At 53.1% G+C, this 19,173-nt stretch overlaps 2 protein-coding genes across 8 annotated transcripts; both read right to left on the bottom strand.

Annotated features, from left to right (window-relative positions):
• Window positions 1–199: 199 nt before the first annotated feature.
• BRF2 (BRF2 general transcription factor IIIB subunit) lies at window positions 200–2,911 on the bottom strand. Its single transcript, XM_027443575.3, has 4 exons — window positions 2,710–2,911; window positions 2,041–2,100; window positions 1,395–1,716; window positions 200–1,155 (listed from the first exon to the last, which is right to left on the bottom strand). The coding sequence occupies exons 1-4, from the start codon at window positions 2,909–2,911 to the stop codon at window positions 447–449; spliced, it is 1,293 nt and encodes a 430-aa protein (XP_027299376.3). The 3' UTR covers window positions 200–446.
• Window positions 2,912–4,389: 1,478 nt separating this feature from the next.
• RAB11FIP1 (RAB11 family interacting protein 1) lies at window positions 4,390–18,916 on the bottom strand. Of its 7 annotated transcripts, XR_011804748.1 has the most exons (7): window positions 18,480–18,911; window positions 14,727–15,175; window positions 13,493–14,294; window positions 12,959–13,070; window positions 10,332–12,527; window positions 9,396–9,501; window positions 4,390–7,558 (listed from the first exon to the last, which is right to left on the bottom strand). XR_011804748.1 is itself a non-coding variant. In XM_072027242.1 (6 exons), exons 1-6 carry the CDS (start codon window positions 18,800–18,802, stop codon window positions 7,340–7,342), a joined length of 4,095 nt encoding a protein of 1,364 aa, XP_071883343.1. In that variant the 5' UTR covers window positions 18,803–18,915; the 3' UTR covers window positions 4,390–7,339. The 7 variants fall into 7 exon arrangements, 6 of the variants coding, with proteins under 6 accessions (XP_071883343.1, XP_038022840.2, XP_038022841.2 ...); XM_072027242.1 differs by lacking the exon at window positions 12,959–13,070 and having other exon boundaries at window positions 18,480–18,915; XM_038166912.2 differs by lacking the exon at window positions 12,959–13,070 and having other exon boundaries at window positions 10,332–10,541.
• Between the last annotated feature and the right edge of the window lie 257 nt (window positions 18,917–19,173).

Raw genomic sequence — 19,173 nt, 5'->3', positions numbered from 1 at the left:
AAAAACAGGCCAACTTCAGGACAAATCCAGCTGCAGCACGACTCAGGAGCGGGCAGGGCTGGGCTGGGCTGGGCTGGCTCTCCCCAGCATCCCGACATCGCTCCCTCACCTGTGTGTTAGCACACCCACCCGTGGCACCTGCCCCACAGCTCCTGGATTAACCAAAATGCATTTTACCAGAGGCTGCAACAAGAGAGAGTCAAGAAACCATTCCTGTACTGTATTTAACAAAATATAACAAACCCCAAAGCAGGAGGAGCTCTTTAAAAGACCCATTTTGGTCCAGAACATGAGTCAGGACGCACCCTACGTCCCCCCAGTCCCATTTCCACCACCGACTGTCCCCGCAGCGTCCAGCAGCTCGTTTACCACCAGGTTTTGTGGTTTGGTCCCAGTTTGGTGCCCCGGTGGCACTGCCCTCCGGGCCATCCTGCTGCCAGCCCTCCTCACTGCCACGCCTTGGCCTTCCTGAAGGCGCGGAGCTCCTGGGGGCCCCGCAGGTACTGCTCTATCTCACTGTCCGAGATGGGCTCGTCCCCGGTGAGGGCAGCATCCGACTCGCTCAGGGCTGCCGTCCGCAGCCTCTTCCTCGGATGGATGAGGCAGGGCGGCAGCAGGGGCCTCCGGCTGCTGTCACACTGGCGTTTCCCTTCCAAAGGGCAGCCCTCCTCCTGTCCTGGCCCTGCTGCTGGAGGAGAGCCGGCAGATCCCTCACCCTGGGCTTCCCCGTGCTGCTCCTCCACATCCTGCAGGCTGAAGGCGTTTTTCAGCAGGACCAGCCGGTGCTGCAGCAGGTCCCCGAGGTGCTTCACCACCGTCTTCTTGTCCAAGTGGAACACCCGCAGCCAGGCGAGCTGGGATGCCATCCTCAGGAGGATCTCGTGCAGCTCCCGCAGCCTCAGGCGGGCGGGCGGGGGCAGGGGGATGCCCGCCACCTCGCAGAACCGCGCCAAGGAGCAGGCAAGGCGGGCGGCGGGCCGCAGGGACTGCCAGGACAGGAACGCCGCGGCCGTGACGATGGGGACGGGGTGGCGGCCCGTGACCAGCCACGTCTCGCTGGCCAGCTCCACCACCTGCAGCGTGCGGGCCACCACCCGCTCCTCGTCCTCCACAAACGGGGCAGGGACGTCCTCGGCGCGCCGGAACAGGTGGAAGCTGGAAGAGGACAGAGCCCAGAGCTAGAAACAGCGCGGGGAAGCCTCAGACCTGGCCGCAGCACCGAGGCTCAGGTGCTGAGTGCCTCCCGGGGCTCTGAGCTGCCCACAGGAATGCTTTTTCATAGCAGAACGGCGTCTGACTGCAGCCTTCCACCCCCGGCTGCATTTTAGAGGCTTTTGCACACATCAGTGCCCAACGCAGGATGCTGAAGTGGCAGATGGAAGGGCCCACGTTACCTGCTGAGGTGTGTCTTCACCAGATCCGCCAGGCTCAGCGCGGGCACGGAGATGCCGAGCTCCTTCTGCACGCTCAGGTAGACGCCGGCGAACAGCTCCTGCTTAGCATAAAGCAGGGAGCAGATCGTGCCCATGGTCAGCGGCCAGTTGTGCTGCCGGCACGTCACGAAGACGCAGCAGCCCCCCAGGAGCTCCTTCTTCTCCAGGCTGACCAGGTGGAAGGCGGGGTGCTGCAGCGCTCGCTGGAAGTACCCCACGGCCGTTTCCTCAAACACCGATGGGAGCTGCAGGACTTTACAGAGATCCTGGACCCGCCGGATCCCTGCGAGAAGACACTGCTTTTACAATCAGCTCACACAGCTTCTTATCTGTGTGTTCATCTCTCCTCAATGCCACCGTGCAACCAGCATTCACCCGGCCCCAGGCAAGGACATGAGGGCTTTTCCCCCAGCCCTGTGTGTGGGTAAGGCAGTTTGCTTCAGGCAAACTGGACACAGAACTAACTGCTGCCTTGGTTTAGTGCCAGTCCCCACAGGCTCTTCCCATTCCAGAGAGCTTCAGAAATGCATTGAACAAATTGCAGCAAAGCGGAAAGCAGCAGAAGAGAATCAACGTGTACAAATGAAACCGACCAGCACGCTCTTACCTCGCTGCATGCAGCGGCTCAGCTGCTCTTTCTGGCCGGTGCTCTGGGAATAGGCCACCTCTGAAAAAAAGAGTAACTGTTAGGGCAGGTAACCTCACGGCCACAGCAGGGGGGCTGTTTAGATTTTGCATCATTTGGATCGTTTCGGATCAACAGGGGGATCATTTAGATTTTGGGCAACTGGACGGCCACGGTGCCAGATTTCAATTTTCAGAACCGCCAGCCATTTGAGGCCACTAAGCAAGACCTGGGGGCAGAGGCTGGATGACGTTAAGCTGCAGGATCCCCTTTGGGCCACCGCTCCTCTAAAACAGCAGCAGCAAAGGGCCTGGGGGCTCCTGCAGTGCACTTACAGGTGGTTCAGATGCCAAAAAGCCCCACACCGTGTGTGTGGGTGTGTTTGTGTGTTCTGGGCCTAAAGCCTGACCCCGGGGTGCCCTCAGCCTGAATTTATAACAAGATAACCGGGCGCTGCTCTCTGGCCTGTGGAGGGCAGGGGGACGCTGGGTTTCAGCCTGGCAGCACCCAGTGCGGCTCCTGCCACGCAGGGCACCGGGAGAGCCAATTAAACTGCATCTAGAGTAATTAAATCACACGCAATTAAACCGCAGCCGCTGCCAGGGGCTGTTCGGAGCCCCCCTCAGCGGCCCCCCCGGGGCCGGGCCGCACCTCGCAGGTGCTGCTCGTCGGTGTAGGTGGTGGTGAGCAGCCCCTCGGCCAGCACACAGCCGCAGGCGGCGCACACCAGCTGCTGCTGGGCGTAGTGCGAGTCCTCCACCAGCGCGGCCGAGCCGCACTCGGGGCAGCGGCCCCGGTCCTGGCCCCGGTCCCGGCCCCGGTCCCGGCCCCGGTCCCCGCCCCGCTCCGCCATGGCCCCGCTCCGCCACCGCCCGCCCGGGGCCGGCCCGGTCCGTCCCGGTCCGTCCGGGGCCTTCCCGCCCGGCCCCGCTCGCAACGTTCCGGCCTCGAGGGTTCCGCCCTCAGGGAGGGGGGTGGTAAAGGGAAGGGGGGGGTAAAAGTCGGGAATAAACGGAAAAGAGGGCATGATAAACATAAAAAGCACACGCTTAAAAGAAATAAATAAAATTTAAAAAGAAAAAAAAAATAAAACACCACAAAAAAACATAAAATGCTCCCAAACACACCACCAAAAAACACCCCCCCAAAAAACAGAAAACACCCCAAGAAAAGAACACAAACACCACAAAAGCACCACACACACAAAATAAAAAAAATTTAAAAAGCCACAAAACACCCCCCAAAAAAAAACAACACAAACACCACAAAAAAAACTCCACCAAAACAACACCCCTAAAAACACCAAACATCCCCAAAAAAAGAACACAAAAAGCACCCCAAGAGAACACAAAACACCCCCCCCCCCAAAAAAAAAAAAAAAAATCACCAGAAAATAAAAATAAATTAATTAAAAAACATAAAAACACCACAGAATCCACCAAGACCTTCCCCACCAGGGCCTTGTCACCCACAACTCATCGTTTGTGGGGTCCTGGGGCACCAGGCGCTGCCTTCTCCCCCTCAGCCCCTCAGATGGGGGCTCCCCATGGCTGAGGCCCTCCCTGTAGCCCCCCCGTGGTCTTTCATCATGGCCCCAGCACTGTTTGAGGCCACTCAGGGCTGCTGAGCTCAGGTCTCGGGGTAAATGGCCCTCGAGACAGCAGGAGGCTGATTACCACCAGGTCTCTCTCCATCAGGCCCACAATTGCGGGGCCATTACAATTAGGGGCCGCATTGCTGCCACCGGGGTAATTTGCCAGGCTGCCCGCCAAGGAGCTTTTGCACATTTTTTGCTTCACAGAAAGTCTCGGTTCTCGTGATGGTGATGAGCTGGCCGATCAGGTTCCCCCGCCCCATGAGGTGTTTACCGTGAACTTCCTGCACAGATAGCTCAGGGATGGAGCTAGCCCCAAAATACCTGCAGGGTGAGGAGTTTCGGCCAGCAGAGCTGGTCACGAGGAAAGGGTGAGGTCCCGGGGCTGCAGCACCAAGGACTAGTTTCATTTTGCAGGTCACTGATGCACAACCATTGCATTTTCAGCCTGTTCTCAATACACACAACGTGCTCCAAAGTGCATCCTCCCACCCCACACCTCTGCGAGTTACTGCGGAGGTCAAAGCACCAGCCCACGGCACACACAAAACCACAAGCAGCTCACACTTCAGTTAGAGGTTAAAGAGATCAGGCAACCGAGGGGCACAAATAAAACCCTCAGGAAGGCTGCAAGAGGCAAAGACACCTACTGAGCAGCACCCAGACATCCCCCAGCTCTCCGTATTTCAGCACTCTCTGAAACCACAGTTTCAGGCAAAAAATAAGTGATCAGGACACTGGATTTAAGGTATCTTTTATTTTAGTGTTCCATGAAACCAAAGGTCATTTAAAAACAAACAGCAACCCAGGCTAAAAGCAGACAGATAAACAGGGAAAAATATATTCAAATCCTTCAACAATAAAATAATAAAACAATACACTTGATTCTTAGGCCCCTTGAAGTCAGCGTGAAGCACCCTGCTGAACATAAAACGCCTGTCCCCTTACACCCAAGGAAGGCTTTAAACAGTATTGCCGATAAAAGACTGAGGTACGAGATCTGTGTTTTCACAGCTCTGGAAGCAGAAGCGTGGCTTGCACAGGACCGCCACCCTGCAGCAAGGCCTGCGACCACAGGAGATAACCACCCAAGGTGCGAAAGCCAGACAACGAAGCCCACCTTAATGGACAAAGCTGAAACTGGCCGAAGGCTACTGAAAGAGGACATTACAAATTTTAAGGCTTGGTCTCTAAGGAGACTATTATTAGCACATGTTACCATTTTGTCTGTGTGTATACAACCTCGAGATACATATTCTTGCCAAAAGGAATGCACGTAATCAATCCACTGTAAGAACTTCATGAGATCCATACTCCAAGAGCATTACACACAGCATCACCGTGACTTCAGCAGCCACAGGGTAGTACCCTTATTCTTTTAAAACAAAGGCAGCAAAAAACAAGCCAAGTCTTCCTTAACATGTGTCCAGTTACAACCACCAGTAATACCATTTTTTATTTCAAACTTTTAAGCCACTGTTCAAAGGCACTACTGGTTTTTCTGATTGAAGTAGAAAACCAGGAAGTTGTGGAAAAAAGTCTAGAAGACAATTTCATTCATGAGGTATAGGCAACCACTTCTTTCCAGAGATCCACTGAGGCACAAGGAAGAAACTGAAATTATTTCTTCATCTTCCTCGTTATTTCAAGGCACAAGAAGCAGCATCAATTTCCAGTAATGTCAGCCAGTACCACTCAAAATTAAAACCATCAGCCAAAAGCTGAAGATGCCACTAAGAATTTCTGTATTTCAGACCCTTCATTCACAGAAGAGGGTACAGTAAAGAAGTACCTGAAGTCTTACAAGACTCCTAACGCTTAAAAGGCTTGTTTCAAATCGAGCTTCCCATGAAGGAGAGCTCTGTCAGAACAGACTTGATTGCTAGGCCAGACTTTGGTAGTTAGCCAGTTTACAGTACCAAAATGTAATTAACGGCATTTTTTGAATTTTCCAATAAATGTGTACATCTCTAGGCAAATATATTAAACTACTCTTCACTGCAAAAACACAGTATTTGAGAAGTCTCCAGTAGTTTTCAGTGTTCTATGAAACCAGTAAGAAGACTACTTAGAGGTTAATAGTTAATCCAGCTAGTCCCTCATTAAAGTGCTTTACTGTAGGAAAACTGCGTTAGAAACTCACCCCTTTCGAGCTACATCTGGAGTGACTGAATAGGTTATCTCAATTCCAGAAAGCAGAAGCATTTACTTTGGATCTGCTACCCACTCTTTTGATATTTCAGCTTTCTTCTGAACTTCTCTTGGACTCTCACAACCCTGATGAATCTAAGAGCTGCAAAGACACATCTGATTTGTTATCTTTGGCAAGAGCTCGCCACAGAAAAGCCACATTTAACTCTCAGCAGAGGAAGCCTGTTGTGGCTGCTGGATAGTGCTATGCTGTTCTTTTCTGCCTGATGAGATGGGGAGAACGTACCTGTCTCTATTGAGCTGCAAAGAGGCCACAAGTTAAGGAAGCAGACCGAGGTATCTGATTGTCTTGCAAAACCAGAATGCTTTTTCAGCTACATAAATTTTTATGCCGTTGCGAGCTTCAAGTCACAAAGAAAAGCAAATCAGATCTGAGCACTAGAATTTTAACTGTTCCCATCCCAAGGGAAGGGCAATTTGGTTCTTTTCATAGCCGTATAACAAATATAAGAAAGTGTTAAGACTGATCACCTCAGAAGGTTGTTCCAAGGTAAGCACTAGCTCCAAAATCCCAGGCACTGAGATTTACTAAACTGAAACAGTATAATACCAAAATTATCACCAAACTTTCATACAGCAAGTGACACAGGCCATGCATGTGTACAGTGAAATCCATCCCTATTTGAGAATACAGAACAGAAACCAGATGTACCTTTGCCTTCCTTATCCGAACAAGCTTTGAATCAGGCATTTGAAGCCTATAGGAGAACAACTTCCAATTTAACGTACCTTCAGCCCAAATGCATTACTACTACTTATTCCTATGGCAGACAAACGTACCATGACATCTCAGTGTTTCCTTGACCAAAAACCACCTGTAAACCTTCCCCTAGGAGAACTGCTTTGAAACCAGATTTACATTACATCATTAATTTAGCTTTGTTCCTTACTTTCCAGTCTATGGTTTAAATTGCATTCCACTTTTAGGGCCTTAATTGCTTTTAAAGTACAGCTCATGCAGCCCCGTTCTGAAGCTTACATCTTTGGACTTCTCCAGTGTAGTTATTCAAAACAAAGAAAAAAAAATCAAATCCTCAAGCTCTACTGTACAAGATTGTATATTGCACTACAACTTCAGATGTGGGCAGAGGAGGAACTGATCTAGCAAAGCAGCTACAAAACTGAACTATGAAAAAATCTTCATAAAGGATCAGCAGTGCTGGCAAGGAAAACGCATCAAAGAAAACCTTTCATCCTTCCTATCGCAAGCATCCTTTGGACTAGATGCCTGAACAAATCTTCCCGAATAATGGAAAAAGACCAAAAAATAAATATGGTAAGTTAATTCTACTTTTGGACTCGCTGTACAAGACCTGATGTAACCACTAACCGAAGTGATAGTTGCTCAAGGCAGAAACAGGAAAGAGGTCATTTTGTGTGGGCAGCACAACCGGTACCACCTACTTCACATTGTCTCCTTATTAATCAAACTCTGCTGGCGGGAATTCCGTTCTTTGTTCAACGTCCAGAGAGCTTTTACATCTTTCCAGCTTTCCTGTTTCCCGAAGTTGGAACACGAAGAATGTTTGGGGTTTCTTCCATGACTCTGACAAGCAAGTTATCGATGTAGTCTTCAAGCTCCCGCACCTGGAGATCCTTCTTGCTAATCGTATCCTTCTGTTTCAGGACCAGCTGGATCAGCTCATCGTGTGTAAGCTGAGCATAAGCATAGGCAGGATCTGAAGGATCGTATTTCTTCAAGAGAAGAAAGGCAGGGTTATTACAGACATACAGGCATTGCAAACTAGCAACCGAATGCTATCTGGTAGCCGGTTCAGGGAGCTGAGGCACCAACGAGCAGTTACACACAGCATTTGCAGAAACACAGCTGCTTCTCAGCAGTATTACTGTGCTATCTTAAAAGGTAAGCTCCATCCAAACGACATTACAGAACATTGCTCATTAAGCTTTATGACTGCGCAGAGCAGGCTGCCCAGACCCAAGCTTGCAAAAACGAGAGGCTGGCAGGCCAGGCCAGACGAGCTCTCTGCAATAAAGCACCGTCGGGCCATTATCAAACACAGCCCAGAGAACTTCACACACAACACTGTACATTCATGCACTCGCAGAACAGCTTTTTAATTTTTTTTGGGGGGGGAAGAGAGCAACTGCTTTGGAGTAGGTGCGTAGTACTTCACTTATGGCACAGACCCAGCTTACAGAGCTTACCAAGACTCCTCCAGAACAGCAGGCAGGCTCAGAGCGTGTCAGCCGTTACAGAAAGCAACAAGGCAATTGCTTTGAGCATAAAGGCTTTGCATAACGTCAGTTCTATAATTCAACTCTCTGCTGCAATTTATGCTGAAAGAATGTCATGCTGACTCCAGGCAACAGCCCATCCAGCTTAGCAAAGGTGCACAGAAGTTAGAGCCATGCACCACCAACTACAAGAAAAAGCATCGTGACAAGCACAGGGAGAGCTACGGTTTAAAATCTAGCTAAGACTTGGGCAGTCAAATTCAGGTTAAAGAGCACAAACCACTCAATGAGGACTTGCCATTTCACTCCTACTGTAGTGCACACATCACAACACAGCTTCTCTGAGAAGCCTGCTTCTAACTCTTCAGCAAACTAGACAAATACTCCGCAGCTTCTGCCAATTCAGTCCAAACAGTCTCTGACGCAAGACCAGATTGCCAGCCCAGACGTTTCTGTTGCAGGGAGAACTCATTCAACGGGCTCCAGTGGCTGCAGCGTCGAGCCTAACTTCATTTGTGGACTCAGAGCACCAGACCAGAACACCAGCCACAAGTTCTCAATTCAACGAAAACAGGCAGTTTAAATTGCACAAATAAAACATTTTCTTCTTTCCACTTACACCAGGAGGAGGCACTACAGCATTCGCTTTAGAGGTCTTCTGAGACAAAGATTATGCAAAAAATCACTTTAAATCCGAGTGATTATGCAAGCTGCACAGCTATGCTTTTAGGAACCAGCCCTGCTTCAACAGCAGGCACCTGGTCTCTCAGAGGGCACAGGGTATTAACGCAACACACCGCAAGGCAACAGCCACCCTGAGGGTACTTCTTCCCTCCTTCTCAGCTTTAAGAGCCACACACTTACTTCGGGGTGAAAAGAAGCTTTGGGTACTAATCAGGCTCGCATATAAACAGTGACTAATTTGTCCGATCTTTCTGGCTGATCCAAGTTACGCAGCTCCAACACGTCACGAGCACGACTGTGTGCCAAGGGAGCGCAGGCAGTGAGTCACCCGTCCCTCCTCCTGCAGCTTCCATCACTCAGACACATCCCACTCAGCTCTGGGGAGTCAGACAGCTCCCCTCCATCCTCCCCACTGGGAAACCCCCACACAAACAGGAGCTGCTAATTCTAGCATTGAGGAGTTTGCAGGAACAAAGGCTGTCCCCACCCCTGGGGACTGCCAAAAGGAAACTCCACGTTCCCGTGGGCTGAGCACAATCACTGTTGTGCTTGGGACACACGATAGGAGCCCAGACAAACTATCTGGAATCTGAAACCCCGTTCAGTTTGCTGCTTAAACGTGGCTTTGAAGTGCCACGTTCCTCCATACCTTCACGTTCATCTCAATCAGCTTTTCGTTCATAGTGCTGATGACGTTCAGGTTTTTGCTTTGAGACTTATTTGCTGTGGCATTCATTGGCTTCACAGGATGGAGTCTGTAACATTAAAAAGGCTCACGTTAGGCAGGCAGTAGATATTATACTAGCACTACACAGATCTGCAGAGTAAAAAACAAATACAGCAAGAAATCAGGGAAAATTCCTACCCTACTCATTCTCTATCTCCAAGATAAGGCATTTCTGTCTAAGCTGAAGGTGTTTTATAAGTACACTCCAGTTCTTTTTATTACCTTTATTGACTTAAGGCATTGGAGATAAAGAAACAGTAACAAGGGAAAAATATCTTGAACAGTGTCATAAAAGAAAAGCAAGGTCAGTCTGCATGGTTAAACCACGACAGAAGAATAACCAGCAGTTACTCTAATCCCTTGTGCACTGGCATTTGAGCCTGGCATTCTTAATGAGCACACAGTCATGGTTCTTGCAAAATATCAAATACTTCTACTACCCTGTGACAAGCGCGTCACATCTTATCCCATCTTAGCGTGCGCCATAAGCTGCCAAAATGTGTCATCTTCAATTGCTCAGGCAGGATTCATTTTGCCAGCTTTAACAAAGGAAGAAATTTGTACTTGTACCTCAGAACATGCCAACCCAGCCCGATTCCAGTAGACAAGCAAGTATCCCCATTTATCGGGCTTCCTGCAACTGCTCTCCCATTTCTGAGAAGGATCATTCCCAGTCTATTTCTTGACTCTGGTTAAATGACCCCATTTCTTAAAACATGACCGTGTTTCCCCAGCAGTTTTCCTAAGGGGCAGCACTGTTACGAACAGCAGCCCCCCCAGGTGCTCTCTGCATCCTCCGTGGACATTCCGAGTTATCTGGTGCCGTCTGCTAAGTTACAGCCACAATTATTCTCTCACCTGTGCTTAGGAGACATGGTTTCACCACCCTGCTGAGTTTGGTTAGGATACGTTTCAGAGGGTGAAACCCATGCCTGAAGAAGCTTCTTCTTGCCAGAAATTCCTGCTTTATCTGCGCAGCCCTCTGCTGTTGGCTTTTTCGGAGACTCTGCTCTATGACTTGGGGTGTCAGAGGAGAAGGAGCGAAAGGCAGAGCAGGGCTGTGAAGGACTTGAGAGAGAGGAAGAGGAAACAGAAGGCTCAGAGAAGTCACTCTCGGCACGCTCCTCAGCATCAGCACCTATTTTTAATCCCTGTGTCTCAAAACAACCACTATGCTCCCTGGAATGAGGTGCCAGACGTAGGCCTGAGTCAGCTCTCTGGCTATTGACACTGTGAACGTGCACCCTCACAGGTGGCGTGCAAACACCAGGAGCATTTCCTCCTCCCTGAGCCGCCAGAGCAGTACCAGAGCTCTCCTCCAGTTCCTCCCGCAGAGGCACTGCGCCCACAGGCAGCTTCCCAGCCTGCAGAACATTTCCATCGTCTGCAGCAACACCGCCGCTCTCCTGACAGTCCCCCAGCAGCTCGTCATCAGAGCCTCCCTCCGGAATAGCTGGAAGACCAGACAGCCTCAACCCGTGGGCAGGCCTCAGGTTTGTGAGGCAGCCCAATAAATCATCGTCACCTTCGGTTTCTGAGCGCCTGTTACTGCCGTCAGCTCGCAGCTTTATTGCTGGAGCGAGAGCTGTCCCTGAGCCCCGCGGGGGGAGGCATCCACCAGCATCCGAGGGCTCCTCGTTATGCGGTGAGAGCCCACATGCAGATTTCACAGCCTCAGCCGAAGAAGGCACGTCCCTGAACTCATCGTTTTGAGGGGCTGCTGGGCACTTCTTCAGCGTTAAAGACAGCCGTGGTGCTGGCTTCGGCGTGCCCGACTGCGTGCAAGCTCCCAGGGCTGCTTTCGTACATTCTGCTCGGGAAAATGAGTCATTTTCGTCAAATGGAGACGCCCGGGGCTCTAACGTGGGTGTGCATTCCTCCCTCCTCTTTTCACTTAAGATCTCCTGCTTCTCATTTAGCTCTCTCTCGGAGGACGGCGGCCGCTCAGCTCTGTTCCCTGGTAAGAAGCTCTTACTGCACTCCGAGAGCGATGCGTGGTGTTCGCCACCCTTCGTGCAGGGCTCGGTGTTCTCACTGCCCACTTCCACACCGGTCCTGCTGTTCTGGGTGGGATTTGTGCTGCCACTGGAGAGCTCTGATGATGGGCAGCTCTCTGCCTCTGGTCTGTCAGCAAGCCCTGCTCTGCTCCCTGCAGTGTCTGCATCTCCGGGTAGCACCCCCCCGAAATCAGAGCGCTGCTCCTCGTGCTGCTGCCCACCCAAAGCCTCGTCCCCTGACGGAGCAGGCTGTGAGTCCCCGAGCAGAAAGGACACGCATTTCCTAGCCACCACCCTGCCTCCCTTTAAAGAAGGGTCTGCCTGGACCTGCGTGGAGTCACACTGCTGCTTTGGAGCCGGAGCAGGACCGACAGAGAGAGCGGCAGGAGGGTTTGGTACAGCCCTTCCATTACCAGCTACAGCCACGTGCGCAGAGCCCCCCGAAGCAGTAAGCACAGAGCGTTTCAGATCAGCGGGGCGTGCTGAGGAGGAGCAGCCTGCATCGCAGGGAGGGCAGGGAGGGGAAGGAGCAGCCCCAGCTGGGACGCCTGGCACGCCTGGTCCCTCTCCAACCTGGGACACAAAGGGGTTATTGCCAGTGAGGGGGCGAGCAGAAGGGAAGGAAGGTGCAGGAGGAGAAGAGGCAGCCCAGGAAGCACGCGAAGCAGAGCTTTCGGGACCCTGCCCCCAGTCAGAAGTGAAGGGATTATTGCCACTGCCAGACACCTGCCTGGGAAGGGGAGCTCGGGGAGCAGGGGCTGTGAGGTGATGGGGCACACGGGCAGCGTGCTCGGGATCCAGGGCTGGGGACGCCCTCTCCCAGCTGGGACTAAAGGGGTTCTTGCCACTCAAAAGCTCTGCAGCGAGAGGAGAAGGAAGAGATGCAGGAGAGGTAGGGGTGCTGTCAGAGCCTGCCACCGGGACTTTCTGTCCCGCTTTAGAAATAAAGGGATTATTTCCACTGCTGATGCGGGGTAGGGAAAGAAAAGCGGGAAGGGAGTCAGGTGCAAGAGTAGGAAGCGTGGCTTTGGTTTCCTCCTGTGAAGGCACGCCCAGTCTGCAAAAGGGACAAAAAACTGGCATGTACGTCACCTGCGGATGCAACACGAGGCAGGAGCAGGCAAGCTTTAGCACCAGCCTCCATCAACGCCTAACACTGGAGACAAATTACACGGCAAGAGACTTGAGCCTACCTAATGGACGAGTTAATATACCTGAATGCACCTTCACAAAACACTCCTTATGTCAGAACACCCTGGCTGTAGTTTGCACAAGCAGCGCTGAGCAGCAGGCATCGCAGGAATTACCTCACCTGATGCACCCCAAGCGATTTGGTTAGTAGGGCACTGCACAGGCAAGGTGCTTAAGCGTGAAGAAGCACTGAAAGTAGGGTGGGAGAAGGACATGGAACAGCCTTATTAGTAAGACGAATGTATTTACACACGTATTTAGACATATATATCAAAATATATATATGAAATCACATACATAATTACACATGAGCAGAATTTCCGAAAAAGCCGTGTGTGTAACTGCCACAGACGTACTTCGTGTTGCTGTGAACAACGCCACAAGCAGAAGGGCTCCAAGATTAACTCCTCTGAAGGTCATAGCAAAACAGAGAAGGGAGAAGTAGAGATGTTAGAACTGGTATGTCAGCCCCTGGGTATGTTTCAAGCCACACAGCTCTGAAAGAATGTTAGTTTGTGCAAGAGATCCAGCAAGAAGAATTACCCCTGCAGCATCTGAAAGATGCCTGCACCCAGAAAACCAGTATTTTTGGCATTGCTTAAAGGGAACAGCCCTGTATCATCCGTTTTTCATACTGAGAAGGACCTCAAAGTTATTATTTGGGTCCAAAACCTAGCTCAAAGCCACCAGGTACCCCCAGAGTACCACAGTCCTGCTGCATGCAGCTCACCGAGTCCCCAGGTGCTGCTGTGCGGTAGGAAGCTGTCTAGTTCAAGCCTACAACCACGGCGTGCTGCTATCACAGCAACATCTGAAGCAAACACGACTGACCTGGGTTTCACAGCTTTGGTCTTCGCTGCTGCAGCCGCCTTTTCAGGTTTCTGCTCTTCCTCAAAAGGGTTGTGTGGTTGTTTATTCGTGGGGACCTCTTCTAGGCGACCGTCTTCTGGAGGATTTCCTCTGCTCACGTCTGCTGAGGACTCAAGCCGTTTGGCCTCCTGTTCACTTTTCTCTTCTGCAGCCTTGGTTTCCTCTTCCTTCGGAATTCTTTCAGAATTCCTCTCTGGAATTCTTTCCACATCACTGGTTTTCGCTGCTTCCTTCTTCCCTGTCACCAGGGAAAGCAAGGCAGACTTTTTGTGGTCCGTTTTTTTGGTCTCTTTAATGACCTCGATGGTCAGGGGAGTGCTGGTTTCCGGGTTCTCTTCACCACTAAGCAGTTTGTACGATGGCAAAGTCATCGATTTAAAGGTCTCCAGGGATGCAGACCCAGACAAAGCATGGCTGGGAGACGTTCTGCCCACCTCTTCATGTCCTTTAGCAGATCTGGAAGACAGGTTCTCTTCCGAAGCAAAGAGTTGCTTCCTCCTGAAGTTGAGAGGAGAGGGGGAAGAAGCTGGAGTGTTGTCCTTCAGCGCGCTCTCTTCCATGTAAACGTGACTTCCGTTGATGCACAGGCTGGACTTGGAGACCGGATCATTTTTGGATTTAAGGCCACTGAATAAGGAGAGCCCTTCCTTCTTGGTGTTGCTAGTGGTCGTTTGGTTTAGTTGCCTGTTGTCCAAAGTCGCTGTTTTACGAGATTTAAATACAGGAGAAGGAAACTTCTCTTCCAGGGCATTTCCAAAGGCTCCTGGAAAAAAAACAATGGGGAGAAATTCAAGATCTAAGAACACCTCCTAACAGCCTCAGTGCCTCACAGCGCACTAACTGAGCACAGCAACAGACACAAGTGTGACTGCACCGCTGTTCCCACGTCCCCTGTGTCCCTTAGCAGGGTCTGCCCTCAGCAGGCAGGATCACACAAGCCTCCCAGTGGCCTAAAAGCACCGCAGATGCTCAGTGCCACACTGCACCACCACCGGGTGCACGCTTTGCTCACGGCTTCTGAGCTCTCCCAAGGAAAGCTCAGCTGGCCGTGTCCAGTATCCCATACCCTCACACACCACCATGGGCAGAAGTGACTTCCTACGGGTTTGTTCATTAAGAAGAACTTAATAATATTCTGAGGAGTGGGAAAAGTACAAGCAAGCCTTTGGGGAAAGGCCTCACGCTTCATACTCACTTTCTGAGGTCGGAGAGGTCTCCGACTCGTCGTCATCCCACTGCGACTGGAAGTCACTGGGCCGCAGCCTGACCCGCTCGGCCCCAGGCTGGGGCGTAGGCAGGACGGACATGGACTGGGAGAGGGAAGTCTTCTGCAGGCCAGGTTTGGAGAACAGGGTTTTGAACTTTGATTTCTTCTTCTCCTTCTCCTTCTCGGCTGACTCATCTTCGCTATCAGCTGGGGAGTGAGTGGTGCTGGGAACGATCTCGGAGGCCGTGTCGGAAAGCCCGCTGCTCCTCTTCCCCTTCAGCTTGTCTTTGATCTTGCCAAACGGAGAGCGAGACTTGTCTTTGATGGACAAGTCGAACATGCTGGCTGTCATGTTGCTCCGCATGAACTGGATGTCCACCTCAATCTCCCCTCTCTCCTTTTCCTTCTTCCCCGGTTTGGAGCGAAGCTTGTACCACCTGCCAAACCAAGGAGATTTGTTTCAGCAACAAGCTCTCGAGACTCACAAATAGTTTAAAACAGCAGAGGATCTCTGTGTTTTAAGGATCTGAAACCTCTCTGCATAGAAAAAAAGAAAAACCTTCAGTCTTACAACTACGTCACAGTCATGACCCCAGATACCACAGGAAAACACTTCTCACTGCAAAGAGAAAAAGTAAAATCTGTGAAATTCGTGAAATTTGTTTTATTAAACTAAAACCAGAAAGGGTTAAAAACCCACACAGCATGGAATTCCTGTAGGTCAGCTCAGCCACTCTTTTTTTTTTGTACTTTTCTCTGCCTCCCTGAAATTCACTGAGATTAAAGCTTTGAAGTGGGTGCTAAGGGAGCCTCGGAGAGGTGACACCGGTACCAGAGAGCTTACGCACACAGCCCACACCCTCATACCTTTCATTCCAGCTTCCTCTCAGCTGCTATCTTAATGCTTCTTAAGCTAAGGAACCCCTAATCAGCGCCACGAGAACCAAAACAAGCATTACAGAACTCGCGGGGATTTCCACAACTCCGTGCTGGTGATTGGATCGAACCAGCCAGGTTTGCTACGGACAGAGCCTCATCCCCCCTTCCTGAAACCCAGCCCGGAATAGGAGCAGTGAGCAGGGAACACTGTGAGCAGCGAGTGCTCGGGGAAACCACGCTGCCTGCCACCACTCCAGTTGCTCAATTACCGCCCCTACGTCCTCCTCAGCATGTTAGTGCCAGGGAAGAAAAATTATCAGCTGCATACCAATGTAGGGGGTTTGTTGTTTTTTTTTTTTTTTGGCTGTTCCAAGAGCCACAGACTTGCTGACTCCTGCTAGGGAAGGAAGGACGCGTGGACAAGGCTGGCTTTGGCTCCACGCAGCTAGCGAAGGGAAATGAAGGAACAGAACCAGACGGTGCAAACCCGCCTCTCCAGAAAATTTGCACTTCAAAACTCTGATTGTGCACTGCAAGCAATGAAAGAGAATAGGAAAAAGCCATTTTCTTCAAAAAGACAAAACCAGAAGGGGGTTAACCAAAGAGGGGCTCAGAAGCCTGCTCTGGAGGATGGCACAAGAGGGATGCGGGCACGAGCAGCACGCTCAGTCACTGCTCTGACTCGAGGGTACAGGACAGCAGCACCAAGCAGTGCTACGAGGGTTGGGTTTTCAGAAAATGTGATGTTTTGTCAGGTTCATCCTGCCCTAAAGTCCCACAGTGACGGCTGGAACCTTCCTATGAGCACCCAGGCACCTGCCACGCTCGATCCAGGCACACACGAGCCATGGCTGGGCTCTTTTGTCCTGCCTCGAGGTCTTTCCAGGCGCACGCCTGCATTTGTTCAGCGTCAGTGCTGTCCTGCGCAGCCTCCCGGGGGCAATGAGGGCCCTGTCTGAAAGGCAAACAAAGCAAAAACCCCGTGCTCAGCAAAGGGCAGCGCAGCGCGCCGCTGTTCCTGAGGAGCACGCCACCACATCCACCGCGGTTCGAGCAGGGAGAGTAAATGATTTACTGGCAGAACCACCCAAAACTAGAGGCAAACTTTTAACTTCTGGTTTGAGCTGCAGACAGCCGACATTTTCAAGCCTCGGCGTGGCACACAAGGAGGGATCAGCCCACGTGCTGCGGGTAAACCCTGCGTTCACAGGAGGGTGATTGAAAGAACAAGCTTCACGTAGGAAATCGAGGGCAAGGGGGAGGCTAACGACTGGAAATACCATAAGTTTCCCCAAGAAGCATCAAATTTACATCTTTCCACAATTTTCCCTGGCCCCAGACGTGAAGAAACCTGGGAGAAGCCCCTCACTGGCCCTACAGGGCTGACTCGCTGACCTCTGCTGACTGCAGGCACTTGGCCTCCAAGAGTAAACACATTAGGGCCTGACAGCAGCCTCGCAGCCCTTAATGACAGCCACGCTGTAATTAGGACTTCACAGGCAGCCAGGGCTTTGTTGAGAAGTAGATCCTGGCTTCGGTGTGAATAAACACCAGCTCCTGGGGTGGGTGAGAGGAGCTGACTCACGGGCTGCCTCGCGGCTCTCCCAGCGCTGCTGGCTCCCTGCACAGCGCTCCCAGTAACCACCCTGGGATTTCAGGGCTCTGCACCAGTGTTTACGTTCCAAGGTGCAAGCGTGACCCGGGTCTGGCACTCGGTGTTCAAGGAGAAGTCTCGCAGCTCGGCGCCTCGCAGCCAGCAGGGAAACGAACCCGAACAGCGCTGAGTTACCTGCTCCTACACCACCAGGCTCTGCTAAGCAGTTATTAAGAAAAATATATAAACAGTTGGCAGGGCAGGGCTCGCTTTCTGTCCCAACGAGAGGGCATTTCAAACACACCAGGCTTCCTCAGACAACCTCATTGTTCCCAGCGTAAATCGCTCGCGCCGGCAGGTAAATATTTAAAAAGGAAACCTGAGCGTGGGGAAGGAGAGCCCGAAAAGGCACTGGGCACCTTCCCCTGGGGTCACCCTGAGCAGGGTATGAGGGGCTCCCCCCAGAGCCCCCGCTGCTCCCCCCCAGGGCTCCCCACCTCTCCGAGCCCCCTGCCCCCAAACCCTCAGGGCCCATTAAGGGTCCCCCTCAACCTCTGGGAGTCCCCAGCTCCCCTCCAGGAGCCCCCCAACCCCTCAGGGCCCCCTAAAGCCCCCCCCAAACCCCTCTAGGGCTCCTCAGCTCTACTCAGGACCCCTCAAAGTCCCCCTCAGGGTCCCTCTATCTCTGCTCAGGGCTCCCTAAAGTTCTCCCTCAAGCCCCCAGAGCTCCCTGAAGTTTCCCCCAACCCCTCAGGACCCCCCCCAGATCCCCTCAGGGCCCTCCAAAGCTCTCCCTCAAGCTCCCAGAGCCCACCCAAGACCCTCCCACACCCTTCAGAGCGCCCCTATCTCCCCTCAGGGCCCCCCAGCTGCCCCCAAGACCCCTCCAGCTCCTCTCAGGACCCCCACTCAACCCCTCAGGAGCTCCCCAGCTCCACTGAGGCCCCTTAAAGTCCCTCTCCAACCCCTCAGAACCCTCCCCAGCCCCTCGGGACCCCCTCATCTCCCCTCAGGAGCTCCTCAGCTCCACTGAGGCCCCCCAGAGTCCCTCCTCAGCCCCTCAGAACCCCCCTCCCTCCCCTCAGGACCCCTCCAGCTGTCCCCAAGACCCCCCCCAGCCCCTCGGGACCCCCTTATCTCCCCTCAGGACCCCCCTAGCCCCTCAGGACCCCCCGATCTCCCCTCAGGACCCCTCCCAACACCCCTCAGCCCCCCCCACGTCCCCCCAGGACCCTCCCCAACCCCTCAGGACCCCCCCCGGCCCCCACCTGGTATGCCGGCGGCCTCCGTCCCCCCGCAGGGCCGCCAGGTCAACCTCGGCCCGGCCCAGGAACTTGTCGAGGCCGACGAGGGCGCGGTGCAGCACGGTGAGGCGCAGGCTGGCGGCGGCGGGCGGCAGCTCGAAGGTGGCCTCCTGCCGCCACTCGGGCCGGCCCTGGCAGCGCTCGGCCACCGACGTGGAGAACTTCTCCCGGCCCAGCGCCATCACCGCGTAGGCGTCGCTGCCGCCCGACGCCCCCTTGGCCCGCAGCCCCCGCGCCCGCAGCACCGTCACCCGAACGTGCGTGGGGGCCCAGCCCGGGGCCGCCATGGCGAGGGGAGACGGGAACCGGGAGGGAAGCGGCGGGGACCCGGCGGGCACCGGGAGCGGCGGGCACTGGGACCCAGCGGAGCCGCCCCGCCCCGCCCCTCTCGCGAGAGGGATGGGAGGGGCGGGGGAGGAGGGGGCGTGGCCTGGGAGGGGGCGGGGTTTGTAGGAGGTGGGCGGGGTTTAAGGGGCGGTGGGCGGGGCTTGGGGAAGGTGGGGTGAATGGTGGTGGGCGGGGCTTGGTGGAGTGGGCGTGGTTTAGGGAAAGTGGGCGGGGCCTGGGGGAGCGTGAGTGTGAGCGGGTGAGTGTGAATGGGGGGGTGAATGCACGGGGGGTGCACAAGGGGGTGTGGAGGGGGGGGTGTGTGGGTGTG

The sequence above is a fragment of the Anas platyrhynchos genome, chromosome 23 (assembly GCF_047663525.1).
Source record: "Anas platyrhynchos isolate ZD024472 breed Pekin duck chromosome 23, IASCAAS_PekinDuck_T2T, whole genome shotgun sequence".
NCBI lineage: Eukaryota > Metazoa > Chordata > Aves > Anseriformes > Anatidae > Anas > Anas platyrhynchos.
This window is presented reverse-complemented; position numbering and strand designations above follow the sequence as displayed.

What these genes read in the sequence shown, in the direction of transcription:
- BRF2 (XM_027443575.3), bottom strand. Translation starts at nt 2,911, where the DNA reads ATGGCGGAGCGGGGCGGGGACCGGGGCCGGGACCGGGGCCGGGACCGG. An exon ending in CGACGAGCAGCACCTGCGAG is followed by an intron (nt 2,101 to 2,709) that starts GTGCGGCCCGGC and finishes TCTTTTTTTCAG; the next exon opens with AGGTGGCCTATTCCCAGAGC. An exon ending in GTGAAGACACACCTCAGCAG is followed by an intron (nt 1,156 to 1,394) that starts GTAACGTGGGCC and finishes GTCCTCTTCCAG; the next exon opens with CTTCCACCTGTTCCGGCGCG.
- RAB11FIP1 (XM_072027242.1), bottom strand. Translation starts at nt 18,802, where the DNA reads ATGGCGGCCCCGGGCTGGGCCCCCACGCACGTTCGGGTGACGGTGCTG. An exon ending in GGAGGCCGCCGGCATACCAG is followed by an intron (nt 15,176 to 18,479) that starts GTGGGGGCCGGG and finishes TTGGTTTGGCAG; the next exon opens with GTGGTACAAGCTTCGCTCCA. An exon ending in GACCTCTCCGACCTCAGAAA is followed by an intron (nt 14,295 to 14,726) that starts GTGAGTATGAAG and finishes TTTTTTTTCCAG; the next exon opens with GAGCCTTTGGAAATGCCCTG.